This window comes from Symsagittifera roscoffensis, chromosome 1, assembly GCF_963678635.1.
Source record: "Symsagittifera roscoffensis chromosome 1, txSymRosc1.1, whole genome shotgun sequence".
Lineage (NCBI taxonomy): Eukaryota > Metazoa > Xenacoelomorpha > Acoela > Convolutidae > Symsagittifera > Symsagittifera roscoffensis.
The window spans coordinates 87,889,002-87,903,123 of NC_087062.1; the positions used below are offsets into that span (position 1 = coordinate 87,889,002).

The window sequence follows — 14,122 nt, forward strand, 5'->3', positions numbered from 1 at the left end:
GTGAACGTTGAGAAATTTAAGTAGGCTACCGAAGTATAAGTCAGCGAATGTTGGTCAGAGAGGTAGACAAAATGAGTCAAAAAATCTTGACAAAAAAAACACTCTAAGCCATTGTTTTTGTTCCAGCCTTGTTTCGTTTTCCAGATATTGAATCAAATGAAAATAAGTAAATAATAATAATAAAGTTGTGGTTTCTGCGACTCGCAAAGGATCTATGAATGGCTCTCCGGCCTGTCTAAGTATAGTCCGTTTCTCATATTTCCCATATTCTAGACTGAGTAAATTTTGTTGAGCGAAGCTCTTTTTGCGACTCAAGGCAATTTTTTTGCGTCTAGAACTTCCACGAGGTACCACTAATGCAGCCGTAATCGGTCAAGTTGCGGTAGACCTGGAGCTAGAGGTCAAGTGAGAGCTCGTCCTCACACACTATCATTGCCATGACATGGGATCGATTAAACGATCTGGCGATCTCGAAGTGAATGCCTTACCACTTTTTAAGTGCCTCACTATGCTATGATCAGCACAAATGAAAAGTAATTAATAGCTCAAATGACGTCAAAATCTAAATTTGCGTTCCAACCAATTGTTTGTTTCAGGCTAGTGGCGGAAATGAACTAAAAAAATGTGTAAACAATTGAAACCAAGAAAGTCAATCGATCAAAGTTGAAAAGATTCCATCGGTAAAACATCAAAGTTTTTTCGAATTAACACTTTTAAAAGATTCACGAATCCTTTTACCTTACTTTGATATGACATTAAAAGTCAGCTTTTAATTTGTGTATGTGGCGAAAAGCTAACGCACCTGCTTATAAAGACAAAAGTCAATGGTTCGAATCCGCTTAGGTCCTGTTTTTTTTTGTAAGGGGAAGATAGTCCGAGCGTTATAAAATCTTTTTCGGGCTACTGTTTGTCTGCTTTTCTGTCGGCTTAGTTGTCGCAGCACCAAATCTACTTAAAGTTTTGGCTTTTTTCAAATTAATAAACGTTTCAATGTATTCTGGTTTTGGGCAATTAATTAAGTTTCAAGAAATTTTCCACGCTGTTCATTAAATGAGCTGGAATTTTGCGCATTTTATAGCTGCATCAACTGCTGCTATTCAATTGCCTCTTGAATTTCTTTTATTGCCCAAAAAACACAGAAAATGAAAAAAAAATGTTTAAGTTTTTTCGAAACTGTATCACGGTTCCGATAGCAAGTGTGTTTAACATGAGTACCAGACGTTTCCCCCCTAGAGAAGTTTGCTTACAAATTTCAATGCGTGATGTCATATAAAGTCAATTTCAATTTTTGCTTATCTTTTTTTCGAAAAATTTTGATGAATTTCGTTGCTGTCTGCGAACTTTCTATTTTTTTTACACACCAACTGCTTCGCTCATTGAAACTTGACTGATGGAGGATTGAACGCTTAGTAACTTATCGAATTTGAGTTCCATCAAACGTAAAGTGAAAGATTTTTATGTTAAACATTTAATTGATTAAATTGTTTGGCTTTACTGCTCGCCTTTTTCTAAGTCTCACTCTATCTGAATACTTTTTCAATCACTTCCAATTTTTAGCGAAAAATTCTGAAAAAAATAACAATCTTTTAAACTTTTTTTTCAAAATTATTCTATAAATTTTCCAATTGCTAGTTTAAATCCGTTATTTCAATTTTTTTGAGAATATCACATTCATTAAAAGTAAAGTTGCCCGTGGAGAATTAGGATTACACTTTTTTATGTGACTGTGGCATTCTAGCGCTCCAGTAGTGATGGTGTCCAGTAACCACAAAAATGCGAGTTGAAATCGCACATGCACTGAAATTTGGACGGTGAGCTCTTGCAAGTAAGTCATAGCTTAATAGGAACGGTTGTTAAAAAACAGTAAAATACCCGACTCTAAAATGGAATATTCTTTTCAAAAAAATTTCTGACATTCGTGCTAAATAAAACTTCAGAAAATTTGAAGCCTTGCGAGGGTGTCAACCTTTTTTTCTTATTTTGATTTTTTGACATACATTCGATTGAATTTTCAGATTATTTCTGAATTTTTAAGCCTTCAATTTTTTTATAACGTAGTTCAGACTATAATATAGATCTCGATGTTTTTTTCAAAGTTTTAAAAATGGTTCAGGTACAAATTTACTTTTTCTTAATTAAATTTTTGATTTTTTTTTAAGTCAGTGCATGTCTTTTATTAAAAGGAACGCAGTATTGAACAAAAAGTGTTCAAGCCACGAAAAGTTTGATCGACTTCTAGTTTCGAAAGTGAAACTCAATTAAAAAAGCTTAACCTATTGACCCAGATTTTTTAATTGAGTTAATTTTGTGAAGAAAAACGCCAAGCCGATCATAGAATGTTCTAGAAATTCAACGAGCTATAAGGACATCCATTTTCAGTCGAAAATGGAGATTTTTTCAAAAAATAACCTTACGAGGCCAAACTGTACATTCTCTGCATTGTAAGTGGAATCCGCAACAGGCCAAAATAGATTTGTCGCGGAATCCGCAACATTGCTACTTTTCTTTGATTAGTACTACATTTTGCGGATTCCTCTTACATTTTGCGGAATCCACGTACAGTTGCGGAATCCAAAACAATTAGCTATATTTGCTTGTTGCGGAATCCGTAACAAAACAATTGTGCCGACAAAGCTTACATTACAGCTATTTGTACGCGGAATCCACGAAACTTTTGTAAGTGGAATTCACTTACTTTTTGGAACATGTTTAAAGATTTGTCTCTGGAATCCAGGAACATACAGACACAAAATTGTGCGCCTATCAAGAGCACAGTTTGGCCTCGTAATGAAATCAGTATTTTTTGTTACTTGCGTTCATTGACACTGTTCGCTATGTTTGTTTTTTGACGAATTGCAAGCTTCTCTTCGCCTTTGTGTAAATATATTTTTTAAATTTTTTCCTCAAAAATTTGGCGTTACAAAGAAATTAATGGTTGAAACTTTGTGTGCTTTTTACGCATCAATCCATTTTGGTTTCAATTTCTGGTACTAGTAATCCTATTTAGTCTCATCCCTTCAGGCTTTGCGTGGAAAACAGAAAACTGTACCCGGCATCAAAGTTCATAAGCACCTTCAATAACTCATAGTGAAGCATATTTGGGCACTCTTTTTAATACGAAAGCCTTATCCATTTTGTTGTCGGAAACAGCTTTCTATTACAGCAAAGTGGAAGATCTGAAAACATGTGCTTTATAGGCAAGCAGATTGCTTGCATTAAGTTCTGAACAAAGAAAAATGTTGATTTAAAGGTTAGTATTGGAATCGGCAATAAAACAAAATTGCATATCGACTTCAAATTTTTAAACTTTTGAATTAATCTGAAATATCAAAGAAAAAAGTACATTTAGTGAGAGGAGCATTTATTTTTGATTTTTTTTTGCAAAATGTTTAGGAAATGAGCGACTACATAAGATGTTTGCTCACTACTAATCGCTTGAGGACTGTTTCTTACAAACCACTTTGACTTTAGCGGTACATCTAAGATGGTTTTGAAGACCTGGTTGCCGATTTAGCATAAGTTGTTTTGTTTTTAGCTCTCACTCCTGATAGTGTGTTGAAGATGCATTAGGATGAGATCGGTTTGAGGGGGAGTTTTAGGCGCTTATCTTTAAATCACCCCAAGGGCGGAGTCTATCAAGACACCCTTAAAAGCATAGCCATGTCTCCAAATTGAGTAGTTGTTATCTGTTACCGAGAACGGTGTAGATTTGAAATTAAACCAGCACCTTGCATATGTAGTTTCTCATTTTTGTCTCCCCTATTAAATTATAGATCTAATCTTGTCAGATCCCAGGGGTGGAAAATAACCTCCTCATGCAACCCTTTTTGTGTCCAAAACAAAGCAAAAATATATATGGGTACCTTTTACCAGGTAAACTTGTGTATCTTTGTTTGCCAATTTGTGATTTATGACAGAAAAATACCGCCTCACGTTGCAAATCATTTGCGGCAATATTCAGCCTCGTTTTTGCCTGCAGCCTTATTGTAGTTCCTGTCAAAGTATCCGTTTCTCAAAAAATACATTTTCAAAAAGTATAATGATTGGATGTAAAAAAATAGTTAAATTGTGATGGTAACTGGCATGCAAAAGTCAATTACACAATTTACTGATTGAATTTTGATTAATGTCTATTATTATCAGATAAATACTTTGACTTGAGTTCATTCTGTTATTTAACCATTGCTTACTTATTTCTACAATAATGATGTGTGGTCTTATCTGTCAGCATTTTCTCAAAACGTCCGAAAATTTCAAGTCGGATGTTTTTATTTTGAAACCGACCTAGATTTTGTTGAAAAAAACTTAAAATAAATGCGAGGTTTCAAGTTCTCTATAAAATTTAAAACTACCTCGAAATTTATTTTCGTGGATAATTTGCTGTTCTTTCACTCAAAAGAGGTTGTGTAGATTTTTTCTGGTATTCCCCATAAAAGGCAGAGTTTCTTTTTCTAAAATTATAGGTTGCGTTTTAGTAGATATTTAATGCCTAAATAATCGTTCGTCTTCAAAATTTTTGAACTTTTTGAGTAATTCGTGAAAGGTTTCAAAGTTGGCGGCAGCCGGGGGGAGGGGGGGCATCATGAAATTAATTTTAAAATTTCACTTTGTTTTCAGCCAATTTTTAATGGACATCAGAATCTGCAAGAACAAACAAAATTAATGATGAAAAAGAAAAGCTAGTATTGATTGACAGAAAACATCCAGTAAATAAATTGTTTGTCTCATGTGTTTTTATTTTTGTTGGTTTCCGAAATTGTAATATAGAATATCAATCACCTCTCCGCCCTAAGCTAACGCGCATCTGCTCTGCGCCGTGTATCTGCAGTCTGCACTTTTTAGCCGTTCTTTTAGAAGAAAGTTCTTTTAGAAGAAATCCAAAACAGTTTTTTTTTCTCAATTTGAACTAATTTATTATTATCTAGTACTGGAAAATTTTATATCGACTCCGACTCGCGTAAAAATGTGTGAAAAAAAATGGATTTATAATGACTAATGACAACTGTTAAATTTATTATTCTTTTATACATTGAAAACAGGTTTTTGTCGTAAATTGCTGTTCGATTTTCGGCAAAAAGATTCTTCGGCTTATAATCTGTGCCGTTGAACATTTTTAAAGACTGAGGAAACGCACCTGAGAAATTGGGAAAATTAGACACAATTCGTGGTAATAAACTCGAACCTGCAGGTCTATTCGATCATTCGATGCTCAATTGCCGACAGATCAACAAACCAACTTCATTTATGAAACCTTTCTAATTGAAACTTAACTTAGGCTGGTTTTCTCACGAAGAATAAATGTGTTGTTTATTTTTTGGCTAAAAGATTCAACTCCGGATAGATTTTTGTTACACCATTGACAGGTGATCTTTCAAGCCTGATTTTCATGCTTCGATTTGCAAACTTCAAAAAGATTATGAATTTTATATAGCGAAAAATCGCTTTCATAAAATTATTCACTTAGGTTCCTATTGTGCCATACGGTTTTATTTAACGGGTGACTCAACTCAGTACAAAGAATTTTTGATACCTTTATTGAAAAAAAATCCTGTGATCCTTTTGAAACTGATGCACGTTTTAGACAATGTTTTGTTTCCGAGGCGTTTGTTTGAATCAATAAAAACACCAGTTTTTCCATATTGTCTTTTAATTTGAAAAACACCTGAATTTAGAAAAAAATACAATAGGCTGCATTGTTGTGGGGCTTCACATCATTAAATTTGGCTGTAATTTCCAGATGTTTGTAGTGTTTTATTACCCTTTTTGCATTGTTAAGGCGTACGTTTCAATTACATATTGCATAACAACCAGGAAAAATTGATTGGAAAAATATAAAAAATAACAGAAAACAAAGCTTGTCAGGGAAAAGTCGAAAAAAAAATATTTTGTTCCGCAGATGAAACTTAATGCATAGTTTTTTGTTTATCAGACAACGTTATCTTTACTGTTGACAACAGCCATTTGAGATTAAGATTTGTTGGTTTTTAAAGGCATTTGAACTCAAATTGACAATGTCAGAGCCCATTGATACATTTTGAATCCCATTCAAAGCTGAGTCGAAAACTAAAAAATAATCACAGAAAGCCTTCACAGCTCGCTCAGATCTTTTATCACCGTTCTTGTTAATCCGATTATTTGGCCCTCATTCGAGACAAACACTACACGTGGTACAATACAAAAGCTGAACTTCTGAAATAATTGACGGCCGCATTTGTCTGACATCATCACCATATTTTATATTAACTTACATGCACCTACCTACACACGCAAACAGATTACATTTTCTTATCAAGTAATCAACACAAGATTGACAAAACTCTATTTCATCATTTTGGTTATCATGAAATTGATTAATCTTCCAACCATGTTTTATCCGGAAATGCTCAACAGTTGCCTCGTTGCAATTCCTACAATGTTTCAGGTAAGTTAATTAAATGCACTTTCACAGCATTTTCTTTCTCGTCTTAAGCCGGACAAAATCTACTCCCAAGTCCTTCGAAGGCCGCAACCAAAATATATTGAAGAGCTCAGGAAAATGGCAATTGGAAAATTAATTTGCAGTCAAAAGTTACGCCGATTAATAAGCACAAATTTTTTCTGCATTAAGACTATGTAGCTAGTGAAAGCTGGAAAGCCAATCTGAGAAAAAAATGGTCCAAATTAAAAAATATATGTATAATATGCAGAACCATACGTATATTGCAATCGGGCTGTTACGTGATTCGTGCCTGTCAGTTCCAAAACATGTGCTGTTTACAAAAATCCTGGACGTTATCGGCGCTGAGCGGTGGCGCGCGCTTACCGCCAGGCCTTTGACAGAATTTTTCAACATTGTAATTCCCATTCAGATAACATTGCTTTTGGACCTTTCTGTCTATCGTCCCCTCCTCAATATGCTTATGCTCTCGGGCTGGTCTTTTCGAAAATGAAGAAGTTTCATTGCAGTTTTTTACAGAAAATTCAGAAGGTTTAAAAAACGCCCATTTGGGGAACTAATTTATGCGCTTTTTATAATTGTTTATCTCAGAGTGGTCAACAGACAAGCTATGGTTATACAACCCTCAAATATTAATTCAGAAATAAAGCGAAGGTTTTTCATTAACTGAGTTGACCTGCCATATTTAATTATTGCTCGATCAGCAAATTTTTTAGAAATGTAACATTGCTGATTTTGTCCTTTATCAGTGATCAATTATCCATGGCCAGGTAATGTTCAAATCCGATTCAGAGTTGAGTTAAAACCCAAGAACGTTCAAGATTCTTTGCGGAATCAACGCTAATTCAGCGCTAAAATAACGGTGCAAAACTTATGAACAGCCCTGATTCTTAGTTGGACCAGCGCATATTTTGGCCAAAATTGGTAACGAAATGTTAATAAAACAGTTCAAAATAAATCGAAGCAGTCAAAAACACTAACAATAAGACTCAAAAAGGTTTTAAAAAGGACTCAAAAAGGACTCAAAACTGATGAACTTTAAAGAGTCAGTTTTTACCTGATTGAAAAACTTATTCTGTCTCTTTTAAAAGATTTTTTTTTGATAATAGTGTCTTGTCGTGGGTACTTTTTTTGAAATGACTTCTTTTCCCGATTAAAAGGATTATCAGTACGACATTTTGAACTTGTGAGCAAATGTTCAATTGACAAAATTTTGGTATCAAGATCGCAATTAAATTTGATAAAGACCCTAGACACGAAACATCTCTTGAAAGATTGAATATCACAAAAATATAAACATCAAATGTTTGCTAGTATTACAAAAAGACGTATCTAATCTAGGCTTTGAAGAAAAACTTTTTATGCTACCCCAAAAATAATCATGAAATCTTTCCTAGCCTGACGTATCTAATCCGGGCTTAAATACATCTGAATTAGTTTGGTTTGAAAATTTTTGATGAGATTTTTGAAAAAAAACTCATAAAAACGTTTAAAAAAACGTATGCCATACACAGAGCTGAAAACAACTTGACATCGTTTTGGTCAAATAATATAAAATTTGAATTGCAGAGGTTGCTTTCATTTCAATTTTCAAGGATTTTTGAGCTGTTTGCACGCACGCTTTTAGGAAAAAGAAGTATACCCATCATAATTTTACCAAATTAGCCATTTTCAAACCCCCCATAAACTGTTAAAAAACAAGTGCAGGTAAAATATGTATTATGTTCGGACTCAGCGTATCGAATTCTTGCAGATGATTTTAAAAAATTGCTCAAACTGTTAGTAGCCAAATTTGATACTTTTCATTGATATTTTTCTGAAATTTGCTGAAAAACGCATAACAAAATTTTTTTTCTTTGCCTTTTTTTCCAATTTGAATTATATTGAACAAAATTGTAAAAGGTTTGTTCTGTTTTAGCCTTACGTGCGAGGAAAAAAGTTTAAAATCAGTTTTTGTGTTTTAGAAAGTTTATCAAATTTCTTGACCGGGAATCACCTCAAATATGTCAAAATCATACGACACCAAACTGTGATTTTTTTGGGAAGTTTATGCAGATTCCGCAACAAGGACGCTCCCTTTGTTCTTCTTTTGTTCTTTCATTTCCTTTGATCGTTTCAATACAAATTTAACATGTTTAAAGACTTCCCGGTTTGACCAAAACTTCTTATCATACAATTTCCATTATGAAAAAATTTTTTATCATACAATTCCGTACGTTCAGAAAATTGTATAAAATCTGTCTGATAAGCATTTTCCATATATGAAAATTGTATGACCAGTAGTTTTCCATACACAAAAAAAATTTGATTTTTTCTCTAAATTTAATTTCTGAAAGTTTTTGGATTGTGTTCGTAACCAAACGCAACTGACCAAGACCTTGGTTTACTCAAATCACCAAAAATTGAAAAGTCTTGCATTTACCATGCATAGAAAACGACCGGAATTGTCTTAGAGCTGCTTTTTACAAATGATAACAAACTTTTAAATTTTGGCAAAAATTTTCAACATTGATTATTTTTAACATTTGGAACTTTTAATTATCAGTTTTTGATCAGGGCTTACATAAACCTGCAATTAAAAAAAATAGGAGTTTTCAGCTTTTTTGCAAAAAAAATTACGAGTCAGCGAAAAGGACAAAAATCCAACAGTAGTGTATCCAGGACTACGTTATGCACACAAAAATTAAATTTTCCATGCAAAAAAAAAATTTTTTGGAAAATATTTGTTTGAGTACAAAATTCGATTTGCTGTTGAAACGTTTTGGAGCTATTTCAAAATTATTTGTGTGTAATCATCACAAAAATGCGAATCATACAATTTCCATATAAGGGAATTGTATGATAAGCATTTTTTTCAAAAAATAAAGACCTCGGTTTTTTACCACCAGAGTGTTTTATTAGAATCAAACAGCCGCAGAAATTAGCTTACATCTTTTTTCAATCCTTTTTCGAAATTGAACACTGGTTCTCACACAAATCTATTTTGTCAGTGGTGGTGGTCGGGAGGGGGAGGTATGAAAAAGCTTCTCATTTTTCAGCGAGATGACTTTGTGTAACTAGCATTTTAAGATCATTTATCCACGAGGGATAGGACCAACATACGAGCTGTACAGCTCATCACGGCGAACCGCTGTTGTGCCCCTGCTTAAGAACTACTTGCAATTTTTTTTTTGGTTATTTTTCTGGGCTGGGTAATGTTGCCTCACCCTCAAGCAACGAGCACGGATCATGGTGGGCCTCGAACATCCGACCTTTCGATTGAGAGGCGGAGACGTTAACCACTTCACCACTGCTCCCCAAGCATTTTGTAAAGTAAATTTCGCTTTGACTTTTCAGTTGTGGTCGTGTGTGCTGTTATGTTGGCTTGGAGGCAGCGTTGGAGGGGTGGACGGTAGCTATGTGGACAAGCACTATCCCCGCAGCACCAACGTGTTCGACTGCTGTCTTAAAAACAACATCCCTGGTCACTGCCTGGAACTGTGTGACGGGAACACGATGCGCTTCTACGGAATGGACATATGCATAGGTACGGGCCTCGGGGGCTACTCTCATGGGCGAAGGACCGAGTGAGCAAAAATTCTCAACGAATCAATATGACTTGATCAAATCGTTTTCATCGGCTGATAACATTTTCGCCTATTCGGTCCTTCGCGCCAAAGTAGATCAAAACCACAGAGTTTAAACAATTAAATAATGGTCGAAAAAACCGCCCAAATTAAAAACGCTGAAGTCTATTATATTCCGAAAACAGGCCCAATAAGTGTTTAAAATTGTGAAAAGCGATAAGCTGATAGAGTGAAAAACAAATATTTTTCAAGTGTGGGCAGTTTACTTTTAATTGAATAATTTGTTTTTCTAATGGTTTCGTTTTTAAGTCAGATTTAAAATCTCAGTGTTTGTCGCACGAGATTACCATTGTAATCTTTGTTATATGTTGTTGCCCTTGTTACGCTACGGGAAATGTTTTCAAGTAGGATGAAGAAAAAAAATAAAGAGCTAAATTTAAACGTTAATCTTGCAACGAGTCAACGAAAAATCATGCTTACAAAATGAATACGCACACTTTTCAGCAAGTTAGTAAATTAAGATAAAACTTTTTTCAAGAAAAACTTTTCCCCTAAGAAAACGTTTATCTACCCAGGTTTAAGGAATTTTATATCTGTAATAGTAGAGAATTCGGATCACTTAACAATCTCCCCCTCCCCCCTATGATATCTACTTAACAATCTCCCCCCCCCCCCATTTATATGAATAAAAACAGTAATTTAGCTCAACAGAGCTTTCTATTACAAATTCTAATATTGCTGCATTCTCATTGGTCAAAAATTCGACTGTTCGAATGCTTAACAATCTCCCCCTTTCCTATTGTTAAGTATATCCGAGAAGTCATCGATCCAAAACACAATGCGTGAAGATTGGCTTATGAGACATCATTGGACACGTAGAAATGCTTTTTTGGTGTCTCTCGAAAGAAGTAAAGGTAACGGTAATAACTAGTGTAAAAAAATGCCTACTGGACTCATAAGCGATCTTTTTATTCCGACTTTCGAAGAAGTGTACACAATATCTCTGCTCGGAGCGGTTTTTAATCTTTTCGACTCAGTAATTTTTTAACTGGCAAACTTCGAAACTCACTTTTTATCTAGACAGTTATGGTTTAATTTTTTATACCATCTGAAACCTCTAAAATAAATAAAAACTCACTTGCGACCATTTGTTTTTAAATTATGGGTGACTGAATTATTGCTGTGTGAACATTCAGGGCGTTGCTCTGATGCTTTTTCTGCTGCTCGAGTTAGTAAAATTTCAGAGGATCTTCGATGTAGGCATTCTCTAAACGTTTAAGCGCAATCTTAAGACTCATTTTTTTGCAAATAGTTTTAATTCTTCGTAAATCTGCTAGCGTTTTGAATAAAATTGTAATTCATTCTCTTTCTTATTCATGTTGAAAGGAGAGTTATGAATTGTTAGGTGCGTACGACAACATTCGCATCTACTGTGTACAGATGAAGTTTGACCAGCAGAAAGCAGTAATTGAGGGTTCGGACAAGACAGAAGAGGGGGGAAGAGTTGACGGTTCAAACACAAAAGGGCAGGTGATTGAGGGCGGGCAAAGGGGGAGCATAATTCCGAACAGAGGAGGCATTTGGGGGGATTACGCGGAAGATGGCATGACAGCATTCGGAAACGGTGAGAAGATAATAAATGTATTATTTAAGCAATGCCTTTTTTAAAGCTCAATTGAGAATTTTTTTTGCATGCAACCGCATTTTTTTCTTTGTCCACAATCGAAAACGACGACCAACTAAGGACAAAAATTGATAAAATGTCTTATAATGTACAAAATTGTCTATATTCAGGGGCGGATTTATTTAGCGGATAAATTGTCTAATTATATGGTAAAAACCTCGTCCTGCTGTAACATTATTAATATTTGGCTGAAATTAAACCTGGATTGTTTAATTTCAGGCAATTTAAAAATTTGACAAAATATTCAGCTTTGAAATTATTTTTTTTTCAGTGCGTGACTTCCTCGACAAACCAGTTCGACCCATGAAACCTTCTGATGGCAATTACCCCTCAAGTGCAGTGTCTATCTCTATGATGAGGGATTCCACGAGAGATTCCATGAGCGGAGAAGAGGCAGGGGCGGGGGCCGAGATGGTGATGGGACCGAGACCCAAGTCACCCGCAAACTCTTTGCACCCCTACTACCGAGATACCCGCGGATTGCTACCGGCTCTCATTCTGACGTCCTCCCTTATCCTTTTATGGTCCCCCTTTGCTCAACTGATGACATAACTAATAACCCAATGAAAAAATTACTCAAATTTTTGCAATCGATCATCGATTTGACGACTAGTTTGTTATTTCATATTGAGTTTGAAAGATGCTCATGTTTTAACCGTTTGGTCTAATTTAGACGCTAAATTTTCATACCAGAGCCAAAATTTGTGCTGTTTTGCTGTTCCAAAATTTTATTTCAGATAACGTTCATTTTAAATGTAGCTTTTTAATCATACAAAGTCAATTAAAATGTCACAGAGTTCTGGAGTTCTGATATCATAATATGTTCTTAATATAACAAAATATTTTTTTTTGCTGAGTTAACTGTTTGTGCAGCAAATTTGGGACGGAGCGCTTGCGAAACTTTGCTTAACAAGCGGCATCAAAAAATGACCAATTTTGTCTTCATTTTTTGTCAATATGAATTAGATTACTTGTCAGTGATTAAGGATGAATGAAAACAGTGTTCAAAATAAGTTTCGGCACTGTTGAACAACGTCTTATTTTCGATAGTGTTGTACTTCGGCACTGTTGTACTACCCCTCTCTTGTTCCGACTTTCGTAACCAAATTAACGGAATATTTGCGCTCTAGTCAGATGTTTTGCTCACACAAAGTGAACACAAGTTTTTGCGCAAGTATATACGATTACATGATTTAATTAACTGTTATCATTTTTATTCCATATTTTGTCCGTCGTTGTTTCATGACAGTATTTTGCTTTAATTGTACGCGTATATTTTCTTGTGCACATATGTGGCTCTAGCTCACAATGAAATGTTTGAAAACAAAAAAAGAAAAAAGAATTTAGCTTTTGTTCTTTCCTTGTATTACCTCAAGTTTTGCGGTATGATTTTGCAGTTTCACTTGATTTCTTTTAACAAAAAAACTCACTTGGATCTAATTATGTTTCAAATTGCTTGTTACTCTTGACAGTGATATAATATCATTTTTGATAAGTAACGAAGTGATACAAGACAGCCTGCTTCAGGTATACTTGTCAAATATTTACCTATGAAAAGTTCTGTTCTGATGAAGTTTTTGTGCTCATTTTAAAAAGCTTGTTTTGAATTCTGTTTTCTTGCTTTTCTTCTTGTTTTTTTTTTCGTGGGTTTTTTTTCTCCAGAAAAATTTCGACTTTTTACATAGCCATTTTTGACGGGATTCTTAATGTCATTCAAAAAGTATTGTTCACTTGAGCTTAAATTTGAAAAAGTATTTCTACTGTGATCATTTTTTGTAAGGTTATGAGGGTTTAAAGATTGCCATTTTGGCCAACTTGGGACAATTAACCCGCGATATATTTCGGGCTAATAACGCGTAAGCAAAGATTTAATTCAACATAGAAATTATTCCAAATTGGTTGAAGGAAGCTTATTTCTCATAATTGATTTGTTATTAGGAGCGAAATCTATCACTTTGTACTTTATATGGCGTGTGGGGCAATTATTTTCCCAAAAAACTTCAAATTCAAAAAATTATTTTGCTTTATTTTGTTACATTTAATTTTTTCATGTAATTACTTTTCCATAAACCGTAAAAGCATTTGGAACTTTCAGGGCTCATAATAATTTTTTAGCTCAAATTTTAGCTCCATTTTTAGAGCAAATATCTTTTTGAAGAAAAAAGAATTTGTATGCTCGATGTGGTTTTTATTATTCAGTCATTTTTCACCGGTCGAAATAAAATTTCTCAACAAGTTTTTTTGATGTCCCATTGAAAATAATGAGTTCCTGAGTTCAAACGTAATGCTGTAACATTATTAATATTTGGCTGAAATTAAACCTGGATTGTTTAATTTCAGGCAATTTAAAAATTTGACAAAATATTCAGCTTTGAAATTATTTTTTTTTCAGTGCGTGACTTCCTCGACAAACCAGTTCGACCCATGAAACCTTCT

At 34.3% G+C, this 14,122-nt stretch overlaps 1 protein-coding gene across 1 annotated transcript; it reads left to right on the forward strand.

Annotated features, from left to right (window-relative positions):
- Positions 1–5,711: 5,711 nt before the first annotated feature.
- Positions 5,712–12,492, forward strand: LOC134857179 (uncharacterized). The gene is made up of 4 exons (XM_063873556.1): positions 5,712–6,421; positions 9,773–9,962; positions 11,408–11,626; positions 11,958–12,492. The coding sequence occupies exons 1-4, from the start codon at positions 6,341–6,343 to the stop codon at positions 12,236–12,238; spliced, it is 771 nt and encodes a 256-aa protein (XP_063729626.1). The 5' UTR covers positions 5,712–6,340; the 3' UTR covers positions 12,239–12,492.
- The last annotated feature ends 1,630 nt before the right edge of the window (positions 12,493–14,122 follow it).